The following is a 19,873-nucleotide window of genomic DNA, read 5'->3' on the forward strand; positions in this document are numbered from 1 at the left end:
GATGAGAAGTCCACTGCAGAGGTCAGGCTAGAGGCCTCAGGAACGACCCTACACTCCTGTTGGCCACAGGAACATGCTGAGCAACTGCCTTCTAAATCTCTGTTCTCCCAGCTCAGAGCTGCATATGATCGAGAGGCTTCTCTGTTAGGTGAACAGTGCGTGAGGTGACTCATACACAGTGAAGTGCTGGAACTACGGGTCTCCTGCATGCTCACTTCTACACAGGGCTCTCTATCATGCCCTGCCCCATGCAAAGGTCAGGAAGAGGGCAGAAAGAGAGTAAAGCCACCATGGGAAGCACCTGTGAAACAGGATCTGCTGGACACAAGTATCTGCTGCAAGCCAAGAACTCGCAGCAGTCAGTGTTTTAGTCAGGTTCTCTAAAGGGATATAACCAAGAAGATAAAGGATGAACACACACACACAAACACACACACACACACACACACACACACACACGCACACACACTGGGGTGAGGGGAGAGACAGAGACAGAGACAGAGAGCGCGTGTACCACATCAGACATGTTTACAATTCACATCTGACTGCTGAAAAAGCAGTACTCATTCCTTGGAGCTGGGTATCTCACTTGTCTGAATAGTCCTCCAACATCTGTCTCTCAGGGGCAGGCAGCAAGCAATATACTCAATTCACAGGAGTAGGTGCTCAACAATCACAACCTGAGGTGTTATTGGATATTATTCAGTTGCCCTGAATGCTACTGGAGAGTTGTTATTCCCTATTCCACAATAAAAGCTTGAAAATGCTGACTCTACTATGAGAAATGAGGCAGACGCAGTGGCAACAGCAGCAGCAGCAGACACAGCATCCACAGCAGGAGCTATAGCAGCCACAGCAGCAACCACAGCAGCAGCAGCCACAGCAACCACAGCAGAAACAGCAGCAGACACAGCAACCACAGCAGCAGCAGCCACAGCAACCACAGCAGAAACAGCAGCAGACATAGCAACCACAGCAGCAGCCACAGAAACAGACACAGCAGCAGACATAGCAGCAGCAGCCACAGCAGCAGACACAGCAGAAAGCCACAGCAGCAGCCACAAAAACCACAACAGCAGCCACAGCAAGAGCCACAGCAGCAGCTGCTTCAGCAACCATGACAGCAGCCACAACAGCAGCAGCCAGAGCAGCAGCAGCTACAACAGCCACAGCAGCAGCATCCCCACAGGTCACCAGAGCAGCGTTAGGAAATGCAAACTGAGAAAACCTCAGGCTGAAATGCCCTTTTCATCTGGGCTGCTACCTGAAAGTGATACCCACAGTTGGAGTGGGCTTTCCCACATTAGTCAAGGCAGTGGGGATGACCCATCAACACCCCAGCATGAAGAGGGGCTCCTGAGCCAATCCGTCCCTGAGGCCTTACTGACACTTAATGGTTGCTGGAAGAGAGGATACCAACTAGTAAGCTGTCCATGACTCAGTTAAGTTAAAATCTAGTAAAGTAAAGCCTAAAAGGAAGCAAGACACATCAGTGCTAACATCATCCAAACATGGCTACACTAAAATAGGAACAGACTGTGATCTTGATACTCAGTATTAAATTACAGGTGCACTTCCTCTGACAAAATCACTTAGCGAGAATGGTATATTGTATACTATCTAATCTAAAATCCTTTATTAGTAAAGTAATGCCATAAGCATTCTGGAAAGGTTCTATGAGCAAACATATTTCCTAATGGTAGCCAACATACTTACTCACTCACTCACTCTCTCAGTATCTAACTCTTTCACACTGTCTGTCTCTGTCTGTCTGTCTCTCTGTCTCTGTCTCTGTCTGTCTGCCTCTCTCAGTCTGTCTGTCTCTGTCTCTCTGTCTCTTTCTCTCTCTGTCTCTTCCTCTGTCTCTCTGTCTCGGTCTCTCTCTCTCTCTCTCTCTCTCTCTCTCTCTCTCTCTCACACACACACACACACACACACAAACACACACACACACAGAATGGTATAGAGATATAAAAGAATCAAAGAAGCAGATGGAAATCTGAAGCAAAGAATGCTCCTCTTCAACACTGTTCAAAGTCGGCTGATTTTAAGCACTATACTACACAGACATTAACACTCCATGTCACACAGACCTGACATTCATAGAAAACACACACATAATATAGCATTGTTATAAATGTATAAAAGGATGGTCAAGATTATTATGAGCAAAATCAAGGTGTTATAAAGACATTTTCATTCACATCTGTAACGGATGCTCATTTAAAACAAAAATTATTTAGAATATACTTAACAACTTAATTGAAGTTTATTACTTAAAAATACAAGCTAGATGTGACAACATTCAGTTACTTGTATTTAAATGTAAAATATCTCACAATTGCTGTGTTACATTAAAGTAAGGTGAGTTGATGAAAATTTAGGTAGAACACTTTGACTGTAGTGAAAGCTATCATCATGTAAAGTATTTGTAAGGTCTCAAAACCACTGTGAAATTTAGATTCTTTTTCTTAAAATGCCAGATATGCTGACAAACTTTACAAACAAAGTTTGCTTCACCAAACTTTATAGTAGAAAGACGTGACTTTGTTTTTAATAAATCACCATTTTTGCATAAATCACTCAAACCACAAGACCTAAATACTTACTAACAAAATGCATTATTAATTTAATTGTCACAGACTATTTAGCTAATGTCTATTATATATTTTTCTGCAATATGCAAGGCATTAGAGAGTAGAATCAAATTCTGAACATGAAAAATAAATCAATTATACTGTCCTGGAAAAATTAAAATATAGCAAGCTTGCGAAATTATAGGTGAGGAAAAGCTTTAATGGAATTGATGAACGTTGTTCCCAAAGAGAAGGTAAATCAAACCCACGGTTCTGTGATGCTTATAAAGCCACACACGCAAAGAGGAGAAGCTTTCAAAAATGTAAAATAGATTATATTGATAAATCCTAGTCTCCTCCAACCACAGGTGGACAATAAAAAAGTGCATTTATACCTAACTCTAGGAATTATGATTCATCATTCTACACAATAATGCCAAAAGAAAAAAACTTGACATCACAAACATCTGAATCAAAGAATTTTTAACAGGAAGAAAAATTCAAAAATATCCACTATAGATGAAGCTATGACTAAAAATATTAGTGTACCCATCCAGATAATCTATCAGCATTTTCACAACACTTGGCAAGGCTAGTTTATGGTGCAAAAGCAGGTCAGTGTCTCACAGGAGAGGAAGTCATGTAATCTTTCTGGAATGTTCTGCAGCAGGCAATCTTTTTAAATGTTGGTCATCAACCTATGGCAACACTGAGAGGTAGTGGGAGGTATAAGAGGCAGGGAGATACATACATACACACACACACACACACACACACACACACACACACACACACACGCACGCACATTTATATCAGTAGAGGGCAGACGAAGAGATGCATAACTGGGAAGAGAGCCTGATTCTGAAGTCTCAAAGTGGCACCTCCTCCAACCAGGGAAATTCTCCTAATCCTTCCCAAACAGTTCTACTAACTTGGAGCCAAGTATTCAAGTATCTGAGACTATGGAGGCCATTCTCATTAAACCACTACATCGCTGTAGCTTTATTTAACTACAGAGTTAAAGGAACAGAAAGTACCTATAAATCACAGGAAATGTAAATAGAAAAACCAAACAGTAAGTGCATGACTTTCAAACTCATGGTACATTATATTAAAAGTATCTTTTTATTGAAGGTGTCAGTATGATAAATAAATATATGTAAATAAAGATTAAAAGTTTATATGTATGACTTTGATTAGAGACGGAGAAAATAAGAACACTTACAAATTCTTATTTTAACATATAGCTATAAAATAGAAGTTCTAATGTACTGCTTAAGAAGTTTGAGAGTAACTGAGACAACTCATGTGAAAGCAAGAGGAACATAAGTAGAACATGTATGTAAAACTGTGTTAACTGGGTATATCTGGAGCAAAAAATATGACAAAAAACATGAGAAATTAAAGTTTAGCTAAAAAGGGAGCAGACACAATATGGTTAATATTCGAGCACAACAATAGTCTCTAACCATACTCTAATGTTAAGGAAATTAGTAGTTCAGAAAAATAATCTAGTTAAATTACTAATAAACAAAACATGAGAACAATTTTATTTTGAAAGACCCGTAAATATTTTAGATATTGCTAAAAAAGCTGAGTCCTAAGAATTGTTTGATAGATGACTTCAGAATTGGCAAAACATCATGAATGACACCCGGATGAGTGTAAAAATCTAGAAGATTTTCTTGGGAGTTTGGAGGAAGTTTGAAAGCAGAGTTTCAATTCAGGAAGCTGAGAACGTGCCTCCACATAGGAAGTGAGTCCGTTTTCAAAGCTTAAAGTTGTCAGAAGTAGTCATGTTCATGTGGTAGCTGACACTGCTAGCAATCAGTTCACTTAGAACAATTAAGTCTACATGATTAAGTTAATTATTATATACCACCAAGGAAATCTTGGCAGTTGAAGTTACAATAATTGTAGTGTTATTGTTTCTGACATGGGAACTATACTATTATTTGGAGAATGACACAAGATAGCTGTTTTAATATCAGCAGTGTTTGAGTCTATAGTAATAACTCAAAAATGTTATTTTAAAACTTCAATATAAAGTTACACTAAAGACAACATTTTATTGTTTCTCCCCTCAATATTTAGTTTAAACATTTGTTTTAGAATTTATTTAGTATTTACAGAGTTCATTTCCCTCTAATTTTAATTGTATTCGGTTTTGTTTCCATCACAAAACCTTGAGTGTTTCCAGATTTTATTTTTAAAACTACCATATGCCATTGCATTTTTCTGAAAAGTTGACATAATAAGTGGTGTTCTAGAAGGAAGCTACAAATTCAAGATATACCAGTGACACAAATTCGAAAAGTTCTTTCATTAAACAAAACTGAAAATGAATAAAGTAAGGATAAATAATGGATAAATGAAAGATTCATTTCACATACGAAAGACAAAATACAGAAGAATGAAAATTACCTTTCTTTTGGTGTGCCAACTCCATGCTTGCCTAGTAGATGAGTATTTAAGTGTTTCTTCATCACAAAAGCAACCCTAAAAAATGAAAGAAACAAAATTAATTATAGAATTATATTTTGACACTTGGCTGGAAAATTGTAGCGAGCATGTAAGACTGTTCCTGGTATAGGCATACACCAGCACAGTGTGGACATACTCATTACAACAGTTCTTACACAGTGCCGGTCTCTTCATCAAAGGCGCTATCCTACTTGGAAACTAAAAGACACAACTGCATCTAATTTGATGGGCTTCTTTTCTGGTTTGGGAATACACTAAAAGTGTCTGAAAGAGCAAAATAATGACTGTGGCCCCTTAGTCAGTGTCTCTATTGTCTGTTGGCAAGAAAGAAAAAAGTACTATGGTATAATATATACTGCCCCATAGCCGATCTCACACTTCAAACATGAAATGTGCTCAAGAAAATATCATCTTATTATATATTTCAAGGATTATAAAAAAGAAAATGAATGTCTGTATGAAGCTTCCTTAAAAACATGGTAGTGATTGAAAGAGATTGTTTTGAAATGACATAAAGGTTTCCTGTATCTACAGCATATGTACACACATAATCGCATGTGCTATATGAAACAAAGAGTATCACCTGACCCACTATCTTAACTCACACACATACATCATGTATAAGCACACATATGGAATGGAGAACACACATGCAGCTCACTACATTACCATCCTTGCACATAGCACGACATCAATTATGTGACTCTCAAAGGCACTAGATTTCATTCGGAAACATTAGACACAATGGCTAATCTGAAAAGTGGATAAAAAACATTTACTGTTGTAACTCAAGAGTGTAAAGGGCTTGCAAACATTTTTGTTAATTATGTATTACAGCTGTCCTTCATAAAGTTAATTACTAATAGCTGAAAGGCAAGAGAATCTATTTGCATATGTACATGAAAGGCATGACACATGCAAAAATATGATTTTAATTAGCATTCTATGATATGAAAGGCTACAAATCAAATTGGCATGTTATAAGACTCTTAACATTAAACACTGAATTCATCTGGACATGTTTGCACAAATGCGCAATGTGAAGAATTTTGAGCAATGCAGTCTCTCAGAAGAGATTTGCAACTAAAAGCCAAAGCCAAAGAGTCTCTAGAATCACACAATCTTGATTTGGAAAATATCACTTATTTGTTTATTTTCATATACTACTGGGAAAGTGTGCTGGGAAAAATATATTTGCATTTTTAAATAATTTTTACTTCATTATTCAAATAAACTTGCATACACTGAAAACACCACTCACTCTGTTTTACATAGTAGGCAATAACAACTATGACGAGAGATGCTTTACGACCAGGAATGGCTGGTCGCATCATCAATCATTATCATAGAAAGATAATAATCACATTTAAAGAATCAAACTGTGATAATATTAAGTGGTGAGCGAAAAAACAACAGCATAAGATGTCCTATATTTGTTTCTGCTTGATTTGGAAAGAATAAATAACATTTTTCATTTCCCAAAAAAAGAATACAGCAATAACAACAGTCCATTTAAGTCATAACTTTCCTACTGTCCTCCATTTTCCAATAATTAAAAAAACATGAAGCTAATGGCACAGAGCAAAGGTTAAAAACCCGAAGCTGCAAAGCACAGCTTGTTCATGTGACCAAGTACAATTTAAGAGATTTGAACTCAGAAACCAGAGCGCAGTTTTTTAATAGAGAACCATTTATTAATCAGAATGAGAACGTTTAAAATAAAAATCAAGCAAAAATGTTCCAATACACAGGAGAATATCCACAACAGGCACAACCCACACATTCCAAGTCTGTAAAGGGACCCTACTGTTAAAAGCTCAAGAGGCAGTCTGTCACTCCTGGGGAATGTTGGAGAAAATGGAAAATTTGTGCAGTCTAGAACATGAGTTTATGTTATGTTGCAAAATATTTACTCATCCAATTTAACCTAAATGCCAATTCTTTACATTTGGCTCTTTAAAATATGACTAGTGTGATGCTTTTGATATAACTGTGAGTGTGAAAAATACCCAGCTGACCAAAGAGAAAACAACTGATAGAGAAATGCTCTACTAACTGTATTAAATGATTATTGACTTAATACTTTAACATAATGTGTGTGTTGGCACATGCTTGCCACAGACTAAATAAACAAAAATAACAATTTTAATAATTTGATTTCCTGATTTTAACTGATTTACACATCATCATCAAACCAGCCTGCCTCCATCTTGGGTTTAATAGTCATCTTATAGTAAAGACAAACTAGGTTCAATCCTGTTTATGACTCAATTTGTTTCTCAAGGGTGGGGTTATGTCCCACCTGTATCTTAACTACAAATGGTTCTGTACTGCTTGTCCCAAGAAACTGCAATCATGTCTTTGTTTCAAAATAGCTTTTCTAAACTAGAGATTATCAAAGCATCTCTTTCAGTCCTGTGTGTAACATTCACTCCATTTCACAGTCATGGATGGTAATCTGCCTTATCAAGGTAAATCCAGCATCGGAAGCACAGAGGGATGTGAGAAGCAACAGTACCTTACTCGCTCACACCCGTGTGTAGGGCAGGGTGCTGAAATGCTGGTGACAGGAACCAGATCTAAACCTGGGCCGCTGATGAGCTGCAGAGACTGCACATGCCCCTGAGGGCTGGCTGCCTTCACTTCTATCCTTCTTTCTCTGTGCAATTATCACTCTCAACTCCCCCATTTACAAAACTGTTACGATTTCTCCTATGTACGTGTTAACAGGGCTGAGCAGTACCTAAATAACAAGTTCAAATTTGAGGAGAGGCTTCTGCAGGGTATAGACAATTTTGGAGAAGAAGTTACCATAAGCCACACTCGACAAAAAGACAAGTTATGAAGTATCTGCTCATGTTAGCTCAAACACAGCATGTGACAAACGAAATGTGGCACGCTGATATTTGCTACGCACCACACTGATATCCTACTGAGACACCAGCACTCATCTATCCAGGGATCCTATAGTTCCCACACAGATGCAGAGAGGACAAGTCATACTCAGTAACCAGATGGGTGATCCAAAAATCAAGTTATTAACATTTTAAATCTCTACTAAAGTAAAAGGTCACCAAAAAGACAACAGGCCATGAGACTAGCTAATGCCTTAATGTAAGAAAGTGCCTACAAACCATAAAAATGTGTGAAACAACTTCAGGTTAACGTGAACCCCTGCGATTATACTAGCCAGAAAACTGTTGGCTCATTGAGGGAAGGCCAATCCTGGCTCTGCCATTTAGTACAGGGTGAAGTTGATGATGCTTTGTGCCATCTCCAGTTCCTAATGGCCTGAAGCAAATGGCGTCTTCTACAGGAGGGCTGTGAGAAAGGGAAAGTCATGAGCATCCTGGCACAGGTCCTAAGAGGCAGGGTGGCAGTGCAAGTCTGAACCTGACAATGGCATGGTCCTCATCCAACACAGTCTAGCCGAGGATTTGGTTTTTCCTAGAAAGACACATAGTCAGATAAAGAACTTCAACTCCAAAATACCTACATTCATCTTGGTGATAGTGCAGTGAACAAATGCTGAAATAAAGTTTAGCTCACACATGACAGAGCTTAGAAATGTCACCAATAAGCTACCTCAAACAATATTCGTATGTGACAACCACTCCTCTACAGAACAATTCACATACCCAACTCTTCTCATAGGAATGGTCCCATAGACTCCTGTGTGAATGGCTGGCTCATAGTGAGTGGTACTATTAGGAGATGCGGCCTTGTTAGAGTGGATGTGGCCTTGTTGGAGGAAGTGTAGCCTTACTGAAGGAATTGTGTCACTGTGGGGACAGGCTTTGAGTTCTCAGAGACTTGAAGCAGTTTATTTCCTGACGCTTATGGATTCAGATGTAGAACTCTCAGCTTCTTTTTTTTTTTCAACTTTTTGTTTCCAACCAAAATTTTATTACAAAGCTTGCCAAACATCAAATTAAAAACAACTTGCACCTAATATCCAGATACTGTGACACTGCCCACCCTTTCAGAACCAGGCAAAGAACCCAAAGATTCCTTGTAAGCTTATTAACACATACCACGTTGATTGCAGTAGAAACGAAAGCATGACAGAAAAACACCTTAGGACTAGTAAAACAGTAAAGAGTTAGAGACTGCAGAATGTAGCACGTCACGATCGGACGAGCACAGCCACTTTACACTCTAAGCTACAGAGCAGGATGATGTGAACATTCTGCATCTAGCTCACATGTGATATGTGTAATAGAAACCCAAATGTACACACTCTATATACTGCATCCTTATGTTTACTCTGAAGACAATGCAGCTTTGAATAAAAAAATCTAGTGAACTTGCCACTTGTCCTGCTCTGGCAGTGACTGGAAACTAAGCAACCTCACTAGCACTAGGCTACAACCAGCTTATACACATCTATTAAACAGAGAGAAAACTTAAAAGTTGTATCAGGTAGAACTCCTTTCTAGAGAGTTCTAAAAACATAAAGGATACAAAATAGTATAAACTGTATTAGCTAAACAGTAGCAAAAACACTGTTGAAATCAGTACTTTAGAAGCACCTACACAGTGCTATGCTTCCACCATGACAATAATGGGCTAAACCTCTGAACTCAAAGTCAAACCCACTTAAATGATTCCCTTTATGAGAGTTGGCATGGCCAGGGTGGTTCTTCACAGCAATAAAAAGTTCAATTAAGACACCCCGTAAAGGTGAGATGAACAAACATAGGGCACCCTAACGCCATGAAACAGCAAGGAGAAAAGGATGCTGTCTTTAACTCATGTGAAGAGGAAAAGGTTGGTCACATTAACATGCACATGCTGGTGGGCCACCCAGTGTTACTGTTTTATCATGTGTGCTCAGATCTACAGTCTTCCATCAGAACATGATTTAGAAAATGGGTATCTTAGTAAGATCTATGAAACTATACTCCTTATAGTGTGTGAATCTGAAAAGCCCCAAAATCAAAGCAATTGAAGGCTAGATATTAAGCTAGGTGTTCCTTGGAGCTGAGGCCTTTCCTATGTCTTTACATGAGAAGATGGCGGATGGGCTTGCTATGGGTGCTCTTAAATGACACTGGTCAAGGGGATGCTATGAGCTGCACATACTCAGGTTCTTATACTCTTCTTGATTTGGAGATTAGACATTAACAGGAGAATCTGGAGAACACAAACTTTTTATGACTCAGCAAAGTTGGAATAAAATCCCAAGATTACTTTATGTAAGTGAGATTTTAAAAAAAAAATAGCTACTACATAGTGAGTACTAAACATGTATTATAAGAGTAACTGCTATAGGATAAACAAGGAACAAATTAACAGTGATTCTCGATTCAAGAAGAGAGGTAAACACAGCCACAGTTATGCCCCTGTACAGAGAGCACACTTCTAATCTGGATAGATAAGAAGGAATCCAAATGGACAAAAGCCAGGCTGTGACAATGCATCAGAGAAGAAGTGCAGACAGCCCAGGGCCAGCAATAACTGGTATGTAAGAACACACAGGACTTAGCAAACACTAAAAATTCTCTGACAGCTTAGAATCTGAGACATTTGCTCTGACCAAAAGCACTGCTCAATAAAAATCAACAAATTGTGAAGACAAAATTAGTGCAAACTGAGCAGTATAGTTCTCACCATTAAATAATCCCACAATATGTAACACAAAGCAGACCAATTTATTCCCATAATAAGCCCCATGTGGCTAAAAATAAAAGCATAAACAAAACGTCAAATAATGGTTCTTTAAAACACTAATTATAATCCATTTTCTCATGTTAATTAAAAATATTGAGAAATATATTTAACATGATATTATTTGACTTTGGAGTTACATATCACTTGTAAATATAGGGTTTTTTTTTCTATATTGCAGAATATGTCTTTATTTATCATACAGGTATAAGCATCTTGAAAATAACCTTAAGTTATAAGTATTTTATACTAACTTAATTTTTTTTTCTAACTTTATGTTATTTTCCATTTTTAATAGTGTGCTTGCTTAAGGGATAAATTACAAGTATTTCATTGTACTCAGTGTTCATATCTACTAATGGCTGCTACACATCAAGGGAACTACAACTACTAGGAGTGGCCACAACCATCACTCAAACACCAGTGGTTATGTCTGTTGTATAGCATAGAAGTAAGGCTGCAGATTCAATTAACAAATTTAAATTTGTATTGTAATGACAAGGAAACTTACAGAAGTAGAGAGGGGGGAAAAAGGTGAACCAAAACATAGGATACCAAAAGAGAGATCAGACAGAAGTCATACGGTGGAAGATATAGAGCCTGGCCCCAGAGAGAAGTATCACAGTAGTCCATGAGAAGTGGAAAACAGTAAAGAAAGACATTTGCACCTAAGAAAAGTATGCAAACACAGAACACATTCCTGCAGAAACCTGTTTCTTCTACAGTACAAAAAAGTTTAGCTAAGTGTAAGTGCACTATTTGCTTCTGCTATCTATGCAAAAATACAGATAGATATATGATAGACTGACAGACAGATATGGTTTTACTTCATGTTTTGTGTATGAATGTTTTGCTTACACCTATGTAAGTACACCACATGCATTCAGAGCCACAGATGTTAGAAGAGGGTGTGGACCGCTGGTGCTGGAATTAAGAGACAGTTATTACCCACCATGTGGGCTGGGAACCAAACTCAGGTCCTTGACCAGTGCATCCAGTGCTCTTTACCCCGAGCCATCTCTCAAGTCAGTACTGACGAGAAGCTAATGACTTGGCTGACAAGGCTACACTTCTCACCTACTTCTGATTACTTCCTAATGAACACTACTGAACTATCTTGTGCTTACCTTTTATCCTCTATGAGAATCTTATTTATACATTTTTACCTTCTCATATAAATAAAGTTCACTTCCTGAGCTTTAAGCACAATCTCTTTACAAGGGAGTCTAAAAAATGTAGCTCTCCCCATGGCTTGTCTAGGTGATGACACATAAGAACATCAGTCATGGGGCATTTCTCACTGAGCATCTTACAGAACAGCTAAGTCAGTGTTGTGCCACAGTTCCAATGTATTAATTTCATCCTAATGCTCCTGAACCATTATTTCTAACACTGTTCCCACTGAGAACTTATCTTTCTCTTCCTACAGTAGTGAACTATTTCAAACTATTACACCTAAGGAGATAAGAATGGATCAATTCGCATTCTTCTACATGCTAACCGCTGGTTGAGCCAAGGACCATGATTTCTGGTTTCTCATCCTGGAAAGTCATTCTGTATCCCAACAGCACATAACCATGTTTGCTCCAGCCCTCAGGGCATGACCTCCCAAATGTTTCTCTAGAGAACCTAGCTCAGCTCAGGAGATGGCTGTCCTCCATCAGGATGTGGGACCAGGTCTTCTTCTCTGGAGATGTCCTCCTAAGTGAGTCAGAAATGACTGAAGAAAAGCTGCATGCCACCAAGGGGTGAAGTTAGTGCAGACATTCAAATGCACTGCATGATGAGAGAATACTTCATATTAAATACAATTTAAAATTGACTATTTTAAAATGACAAAAGTATCAAAGAGCATAATGTAATTATCTGCAATTCTTGAATATGTTGCATTCCAAAATACACATAAGTAAAAATATATATTGAATAAAACAAACAAACTAAATTAACTCTGGCAGATTTTATCATTGTCTCTATAATTTTCTAAAATAAGTAAAGAAATTGTTTAATAAAAGCAAACATAATATGTTTGTAGTTTCCAGATCATTTTCTTTCCTCAACAGAATTCTAAAACTCCATCACAATACAACATGGGTATTGCCCACGCATCCTGACAGGAGAGAGAACTGAAGCTGGAGAAAGATAAGTCCCACACTTTAAAGAAAATGTAGCAAAGAAGCGGAAAATGCAAAAGTAGGATTGGTGTCTAGTGACCTTTCTACAGAGCTCAACAACCCTGCCAGTGAAAGAGGACAATCCACTGCAAAGTAAGACACGGGGAGAGACAAGTTCAAACACACAGTCCTGCAGTACAGAAATTCCTTCTCAAAATGAACAAACTAAGAAGGAAAAACCTAGACAATGATATAAAAAAATTAGTTTTTAATTTTGGGACTAAGAAAGTGTGCTATATTAAAAACAGAACACACACACACACACACACACACACACACACACACACACACACACGGCCATATTCTCTGTGCTGGTTATTTCTTGTCAACTTGACACGACATTAGGTAGAGTCATCTGGGAAGAGGGACCCATAACTCCTCCAAATTGGCCAGTAGGCAAGTCTATAGGACATTTCCTTAATTAATGATTGATGTGGAATGGCCAAGCCCTCCGTGATTGATGCCATCTCAAGTAGGTGGTCATGGGCCATACAAAAAGCAAGCTGAGCAAGTTGTGGAGAACAAGCCAATAAGCATCATTTCTTCATGGTCTCTGTTTCAGGTCCTGCCTCCAGAACCTGCCCATGAGTTCCTGTGCTGACTTCTATTTCTGATTCACTGAAAGGGCTCAGAAGAAATAAGCCCTTTCGGTCCCAAGTTGCTTTTGGTCATGATGTTTAGCACAGCAGTAAAAAGCAAAGACAGCCTGTATCATCATGAATATGTATGAGAGCACACAACCTCCAGAAAGTTGTGTAAGCACAGACTCCTGAAAGAATATGCCATCATAGTTTGATTTGCTGACATGCATGTTAAATGAACAAAATTGGAATTTTCCATTGATAAACTGCAGATTTTTATCTATCAATATTTTACCTTTCAAATAAAGGACAAAAAGATACACAACTACATGAGGTTTGTTGAATTCATATTCTGAAGTTAAAAGGAATGTTAAAGAATGAATAAGCTGGGTATGGTGGAGCACGCCTTTAATCCCAGCACTTGGGAGGCAGAGGCAGGCAGATTTCTGAGTTCGAGGCCATCCTGGTCTACAAAATGAGTTCCAGGACAGCCAGGGCTATACAGAGAAACCCTGTCTCAAAAAAAAAAAAAAAAAAAAAGAATGAATAAAATCTATTTTTCAAACACTTTAACAAAATAACATCTGAGTTAGAACAACTATGTCTTTCGTTGTTTCTATCTATCTCCTAACATACTAATGGGGTTCTATCATCAGTTTGGCTATAATTATCACATCAACTCCCACTGCCCACCACATCTGAAATAGACACTCACAATTTACAGAAAGTAAGGATGTAGCTCATTTAGACAAAAACTTGTCTACTATGCATAAAGTTTTGGGTTTTAAATAGGGCACTTATAAGCCAAGTACAGTGGTATATGCCAATCGTCGACCATTTGAGTGGAAGAAGAAGGATCAGCCATTCAAGCACATCTCAGCTTCACATGAGGTCATTGCTACCTTGAGATATTATGAGACTATGCCTCAGGAAAACTATCAATAGCACACAATTTTATTTAGTAGAAAATTATATTTATGTATTAAAATTTTTAAATTTTCCTGGATAACTATACTAGTCCATGAATATAAATGTTATTTTACTTTCTGAAAATCTCATGAAGAAACAAAAAGATTATATTTCATACTTCTCAAAAAATGTTCTCTTTACAGAAAGTGTTGGGTGATTCTTTAGATATGAATGTTAGATACAGTATTCAAAATATTTTTCAAGGGATATAAGATACTATAATACAAACATCTAAAATAAACACAGTATCCTATAATACCCAAAGATAAAAAGAGGAAGGAGCATTCAAAAAGAAGGAATTGTTCTTAACAGTTAATTCCACTTAAACTTAACCAGAGCTAACATGAAAATGTAGCTATTACCATTCTCAAGACTGTAAATACTGCTGTATCTTACTCATAGCAAAGTACTGAAGACTTTCAAACACTAACATCATCCTAAAATATACTGAAAGGAATCCATATTATGGTATCGTGTTGAGGGTTTTGTTTGTATTTATATTTAAAGAGAGGGGGATGAAATGATATTTGTTGGTGTTTTATGTATACCAGCTAACTAAAATCTGACAATGTATTTTATTCATGAAAAAATATGTGCCATGTACATGTTAAGTAGCTCTAACAATTCTACAAAGGAAGAGTTGGTTGGGGTATAGGTCAGAGACTCTAGAGACTGCTAATATGGTACGTGGGAATTCAATATACGTGCACATATTTGCTATACTCTATGAGAAATCAACCATAAATATACCATGAAGAAATGTTTCTGGTTCTCCTAAGGAGAGAGCATGTCATAGGAAAGCATTTAAATCAAAGCCTGGAATGACAGGCGGCTGGGGCTTACCCTGCTTCACCCAAAATTATGCTCTGCTCCCTAAGTTTATGATGGAGATGACACATAAACTATTGCCAGGTCTCCAGAGTAGCAACTGTACAAAGATAATGGGGATCATAAAGACCCTATGGCCCAGACACTAGGGATATGTGAGGGTATATACATGCGTGTGCACACACACACACAGAGACACAGAGACACACACACAGAGACACACAGACACAGAGGGAGGGAGGGAGGGAGGGAGGGAGGGAGAGAGAGAGAGAGAGAGAGAGAGACTGACTATGAGCTAATTAAATAGAGTCTGTAAACCTCAATTTCACTTTTCTAAACTATGGAAACCTTATCTAAAAGACCTATGCAATGATGTAAAAATGAACAATGATGAAAATTAAAATTTTACTGCAAGAACAGTGTATCTCTCGAATAGTATAATAAGTATTTATAACAAGGATTATTATAAAGAACAATTCTAATAAGCACCCCTTCATTTTCCCTTCATTTTAAGGTGCTGAGCTGGGTCTGGCGGCATACCCTGTGATGCGATCTATGATGGTGGCTAAGGCAGAGAAACGAGAAGTTTCAAAGTAGCTTGGTTTACATAAAGAATCAAAAGATGGAAAAGAAAAGAAAAGTGAAGCATCTTGAATTAAATAGAGAAATGTTGGAAGAAAATATCTATAAACAGTTAACAACCTAAGAGAAATGCTTAAATATGAAGTATTTTAAGAAATGAAGTAACTCTCAATAAATGATTGCTATTAATAAATTCAGGCTCTCTTCCCACTGAAGCATGTAATTCTGGTATTGTTTTTATTGATTAAATCTACAGGTGCTAAAACATACAAGGGTGTTTATGTCAAGGAATAAAACAGTAATCAATAAATTCAACAGCAACAAAAAAACAGATTTCCAGCTTTATATGCCATTTGTTTTCAAATTTCTTGCCTAAGATTTTGTGTAAGTCAGGAATGGAATAGCATCTGATGTAGGAGAAGGCAACCTGGAGCAGTGAGCGCCTAACCCTTGTGCAGTAGTCTAAGGATCTGTGAGACACTCAGACTCATAGCTCAGACCAGGAGGTTCCATTCAGGAACTGGCACCACCATAAAAAGTTCAAAGAGAATTTCTTCTAAAAAGTTTGCTCACGGCGCTCACCTTTAATCCCAGCACTTGGGAGGCAGAGGCAGGTGGATTTCTGATTTCTGAGTTCAAGGCCAGCCTGGTCTACAGAGTAAGTTCCAGAACAACCTGGGCTACACAGAGAAACCCTGCCTCGAAAAACCGAAAGAAAGAAAGAAAAAAAGAAAGAAGAAAAAAAAAAAAAAAAAAAAAAAAAGAATGACAAAAGATTTACAGAAGCTAAGGAAAGAGCACAAGAAACAGCAGCTTTCATCTTCTACCTGACAAGTACAGGAATCAGCCACACACAGGGCTGCACAGACACAGTGTGGAAGCAAAGTTGTCAAGTCAAATGAAGGTCTCAGTTCCTATCTCCAAGCCCACATTTACACAAGCCAAAGCTTGTGATCTGTGCACGCGAACCAAGTGAGGTCAGCGACAGAGCAGAGGATGGCTGTGGTGGGCTAGTTGACAGATCAGTCAAAGTATGTTTCAAGGAGGAGACCTGACATCCTCCTATGACAGCTGCAGATGCACATGGACAAGCACACAGTCCTACACATGCAATACACATGCAAGATCCACTCACACATTCTCATTAAAGTCCATATAGAAAGACAGAAAGAACAAGATAAAGGGAGGAAAGAAAGATGACTGAGAGACAGAAAACAGATAAAACACAAAATGTATGACAGGCCTAGCACATCATATAAAAAGCAAAGTTTTATTAAAAAGTAGATTTATATATCTCATTGTACCAAAATGTCAACATTCTCCTCTTCTGGAGACAAAAATCAAAAACTGAGAGAAAATCTTGGAAATCTTGTATGTGGTAAAATATTTCTAAAATATATACAGAATCCTTAGATTCAACAAGAAACAGGAAGCTATATATTCTATGATGAACAGAAGACATCCAGAAACCTTCACCACTGAGGAACGTAAAAACATACAAAGTCACTGAACATTGTGAACAGCACTAAAAATTCAAAGGAAATCTAGAATAGGATTCTCTGGAGCATCTAAGAATAGGAGAAAAAAGAGAGAAAAACAACTGAGAGTCCTCTCAGGTATGTGGGATAGGAGCAATCAAACACTTCTGGTTAGAACAAAACCAGGAGAATTGTGCAAGCGATCCCAGTAGAAACCTAACTGAGTAACTGCTCCAGGAAAAGCATCAGCTCAACTAGCGCAGCATGGACGGTCATAGGGAAGAACCAAAGAGGGGACTAGTGAGCAAAGAGGTTGAGACTGTCAGCAAAGGGGTTTTAACTGTCAAAGACCCAAATATGACATTACTGTAACAGACAAGAAGAAAAACTAAATGTGAAATGGAACAATATCAAAAGAAGAAATGAACAACCACAACAAAAGAAAATAAAGGGGATTGAAATATCAGTAAACAAACATTTTTACTCTAGCAAAAAAAAAAAAATAAATAAAGGAAAGGAAAGGAAAGGAAAGGAAAGGAAAGGAAAGGAAAGGAAAGGAAAGGAAAGGAAAGGAAAGGAAAGGAAAGGAAAGGAAAGGAAAGAAAGGAAAACCAGAATAAAAAAAAAAGTTCAAAAGAAGAAGAGGGACAGGGTATAAGCCACCAAAAAGAAACGAGCATTAACAAGCATCAAATGACAGTCCTCATGAGTAGGATGAAAAAACATAAGGAAGGCTGAGGGGAAACATGACATCAGGTAAAAACCACGTACGATATTCATGAAACTTACTGAACATGGAAAACATCAACAAAGACAACACAATCGACCTTCCTCCCAATGGCAAACAGCAGAAAGGAACCTTCAGAACAGTAACAGAACACCTGCCCTATATTAGATTAGTAGGCATGTGGGTGATTTAGCCTCAAAACTATTCAAGACAGAAAGACAACATGTTCAAAATACTAAATACACACACACACACACACACACACACACACACACACACACACACACACACAGAGGAATTAGATGAATAAATATAAACTAAAGAGTATAAATGCAGACACAAGAAGATATCACGACAATTGGATGAATAAAACTCAACGAATTCATAGTCAGCAAGTCAGCCCACCGAGAAACAGTAAAGACAATCCTTAGGTTGAGACAGAAAGGAAACAACCAGAGATTCATCTGCACATGAAGAAATGGAAGACACTACTAATAGTGATTACCTGGATAAATGACCAAAAAATATAAAACTATCTTTTACTTCTACCTTTAATTTCTTGCTGGGTGGAAAGATACCGACTTAGAGCAACAATTACAAGACATAAAATGTATAAAAAAACTCTGAATCATAGTAATAAAACAGAGGAAGGAAAAATGAAGCTACACAGAAGCAAAGCTTTGCAGAGTTGAAATTAATTTGGTATTCAACAAACTGTAATAACATAAGTTACAATGTTTACTGTCATCCCCAGGGTAAAAATTAAGAAAATTTAAATACATAAAATTTACATGCATATATAAATTATAAATATATATTATATACCCCTACATATATAACTACAAATCAAATTAAAAAGATAAATAAGAAAATGCCAACATAACATACAAAATAAAATAGAATATGGTGAAACAAGAGAAACAAGAGAGGCATTAGGACATAAAGAAAGACAGTCACCCGACATGCAAGTGCAAGCAGTATGGATCCAACATGTGCATAGTCAAAAGTAAAGAGATGGCCTTAAACACTCCAATCAAAATGCAGAGAGAATGTATTTTAAAATAAAAACATTCCAAGGGCTGGGAAAGCGTTTACCTTATGAGCATGAGGACTGGCATTCTCAAATGAGAGCAAGCCCTCATTACACAGGTCCTGTGGGCAAGCCTATGGTACACACTGCTTTGATTGATGATTAATGTGGGAAGGCCCCGTTCAGTATGGGAAGTGCCACTTCTGGGCTGGCCGATCTGGTTGCTGTGAGAAAGTAGGCTGAACAAGGCATGAGGAGCAAGCCAGTAAGCACTACTTCACCTAACCTCTGCATCAGCTCCTGCCTGAGTTCCCATCCTGAGCTCCTTCAGTGAAGGACCATGATTTGGAACTGTAGCTGAAATAATCCTCTGCTCCAGAAGTTGCATTTTGGTTACAGTATTTATCACAGCACCAAAACTCCTAATGTACAAACACCCATTTATAACCCTATACTATTAAGAGGCATTAAACACTACTGTCCAATGACTCAAATAATGATGGAAAGTATCATGCAATCAGTAACCAAAAGAAAGGTAATGTGCATATATGAATATAACACAAAACAGGTTACTAAGGCAAAAAACAATTACTGAAGCAAATAAAAGAGTATTTCAATTATGAATAAGTAGACCTAGAATGGGAAACAGACAAATAAAAAAAAAAACTACTTGTACACATATAAAGAAAAGCAAAAACTGAAAGAATTAGGTAAAGATATAGAAATTCAAACAATAAAGTAGCTTATCCACGTGTTGGTCTTCCTTCTTCTTGAGTT

The 19,873-nt window shown here is 37.6% G+C and overlaps 1 protein-coding gene across 4 annotated transcripts in view; it reads right to left on the reverse strand.

Annotated features, from left to right (window-relative positions):
• Znf407 (zinc finger protein 407) overlaps nucleotides 1–19,873 on the reverse strand; it is a 403,561-nt gene that overhangs the window by 233,566 nt on the left and 150,122 nt on the right. For 3 of the 4 annotated variants that reach the window (XM_029547225.1, XM_021214705.2, XM_029547227.1), the window contains one exon: nucleotides 5,001–5,075. The exons of the other annotated variant lie outside the window; for it this stretch is intronic. In XM_029547225.1, coding sequence (XP_029403085.1) covers nucleotides 5,001–5,075 — 75 coding nt within the window. The remainder of the gene's footprint in view (nucleotides 1–5,000; nucleotides 5,076–19,873) is intronic. 4 annotated transcript variants of the gene reach the window in all.

The sequence above is a fragment of the Mus pahari genome, chromosome 15 (assembly GCF_900095145.1).
Source record: "Mus pahari chromosome 15, PAHARI_EIJ_v1.1, whole genome shotgun sequence".
Lineage (NCBI taxonomy): Eukaryota > Metazoa > Chordata > Mammalia > Rodentia > Muridae > Mus > Mus pahari.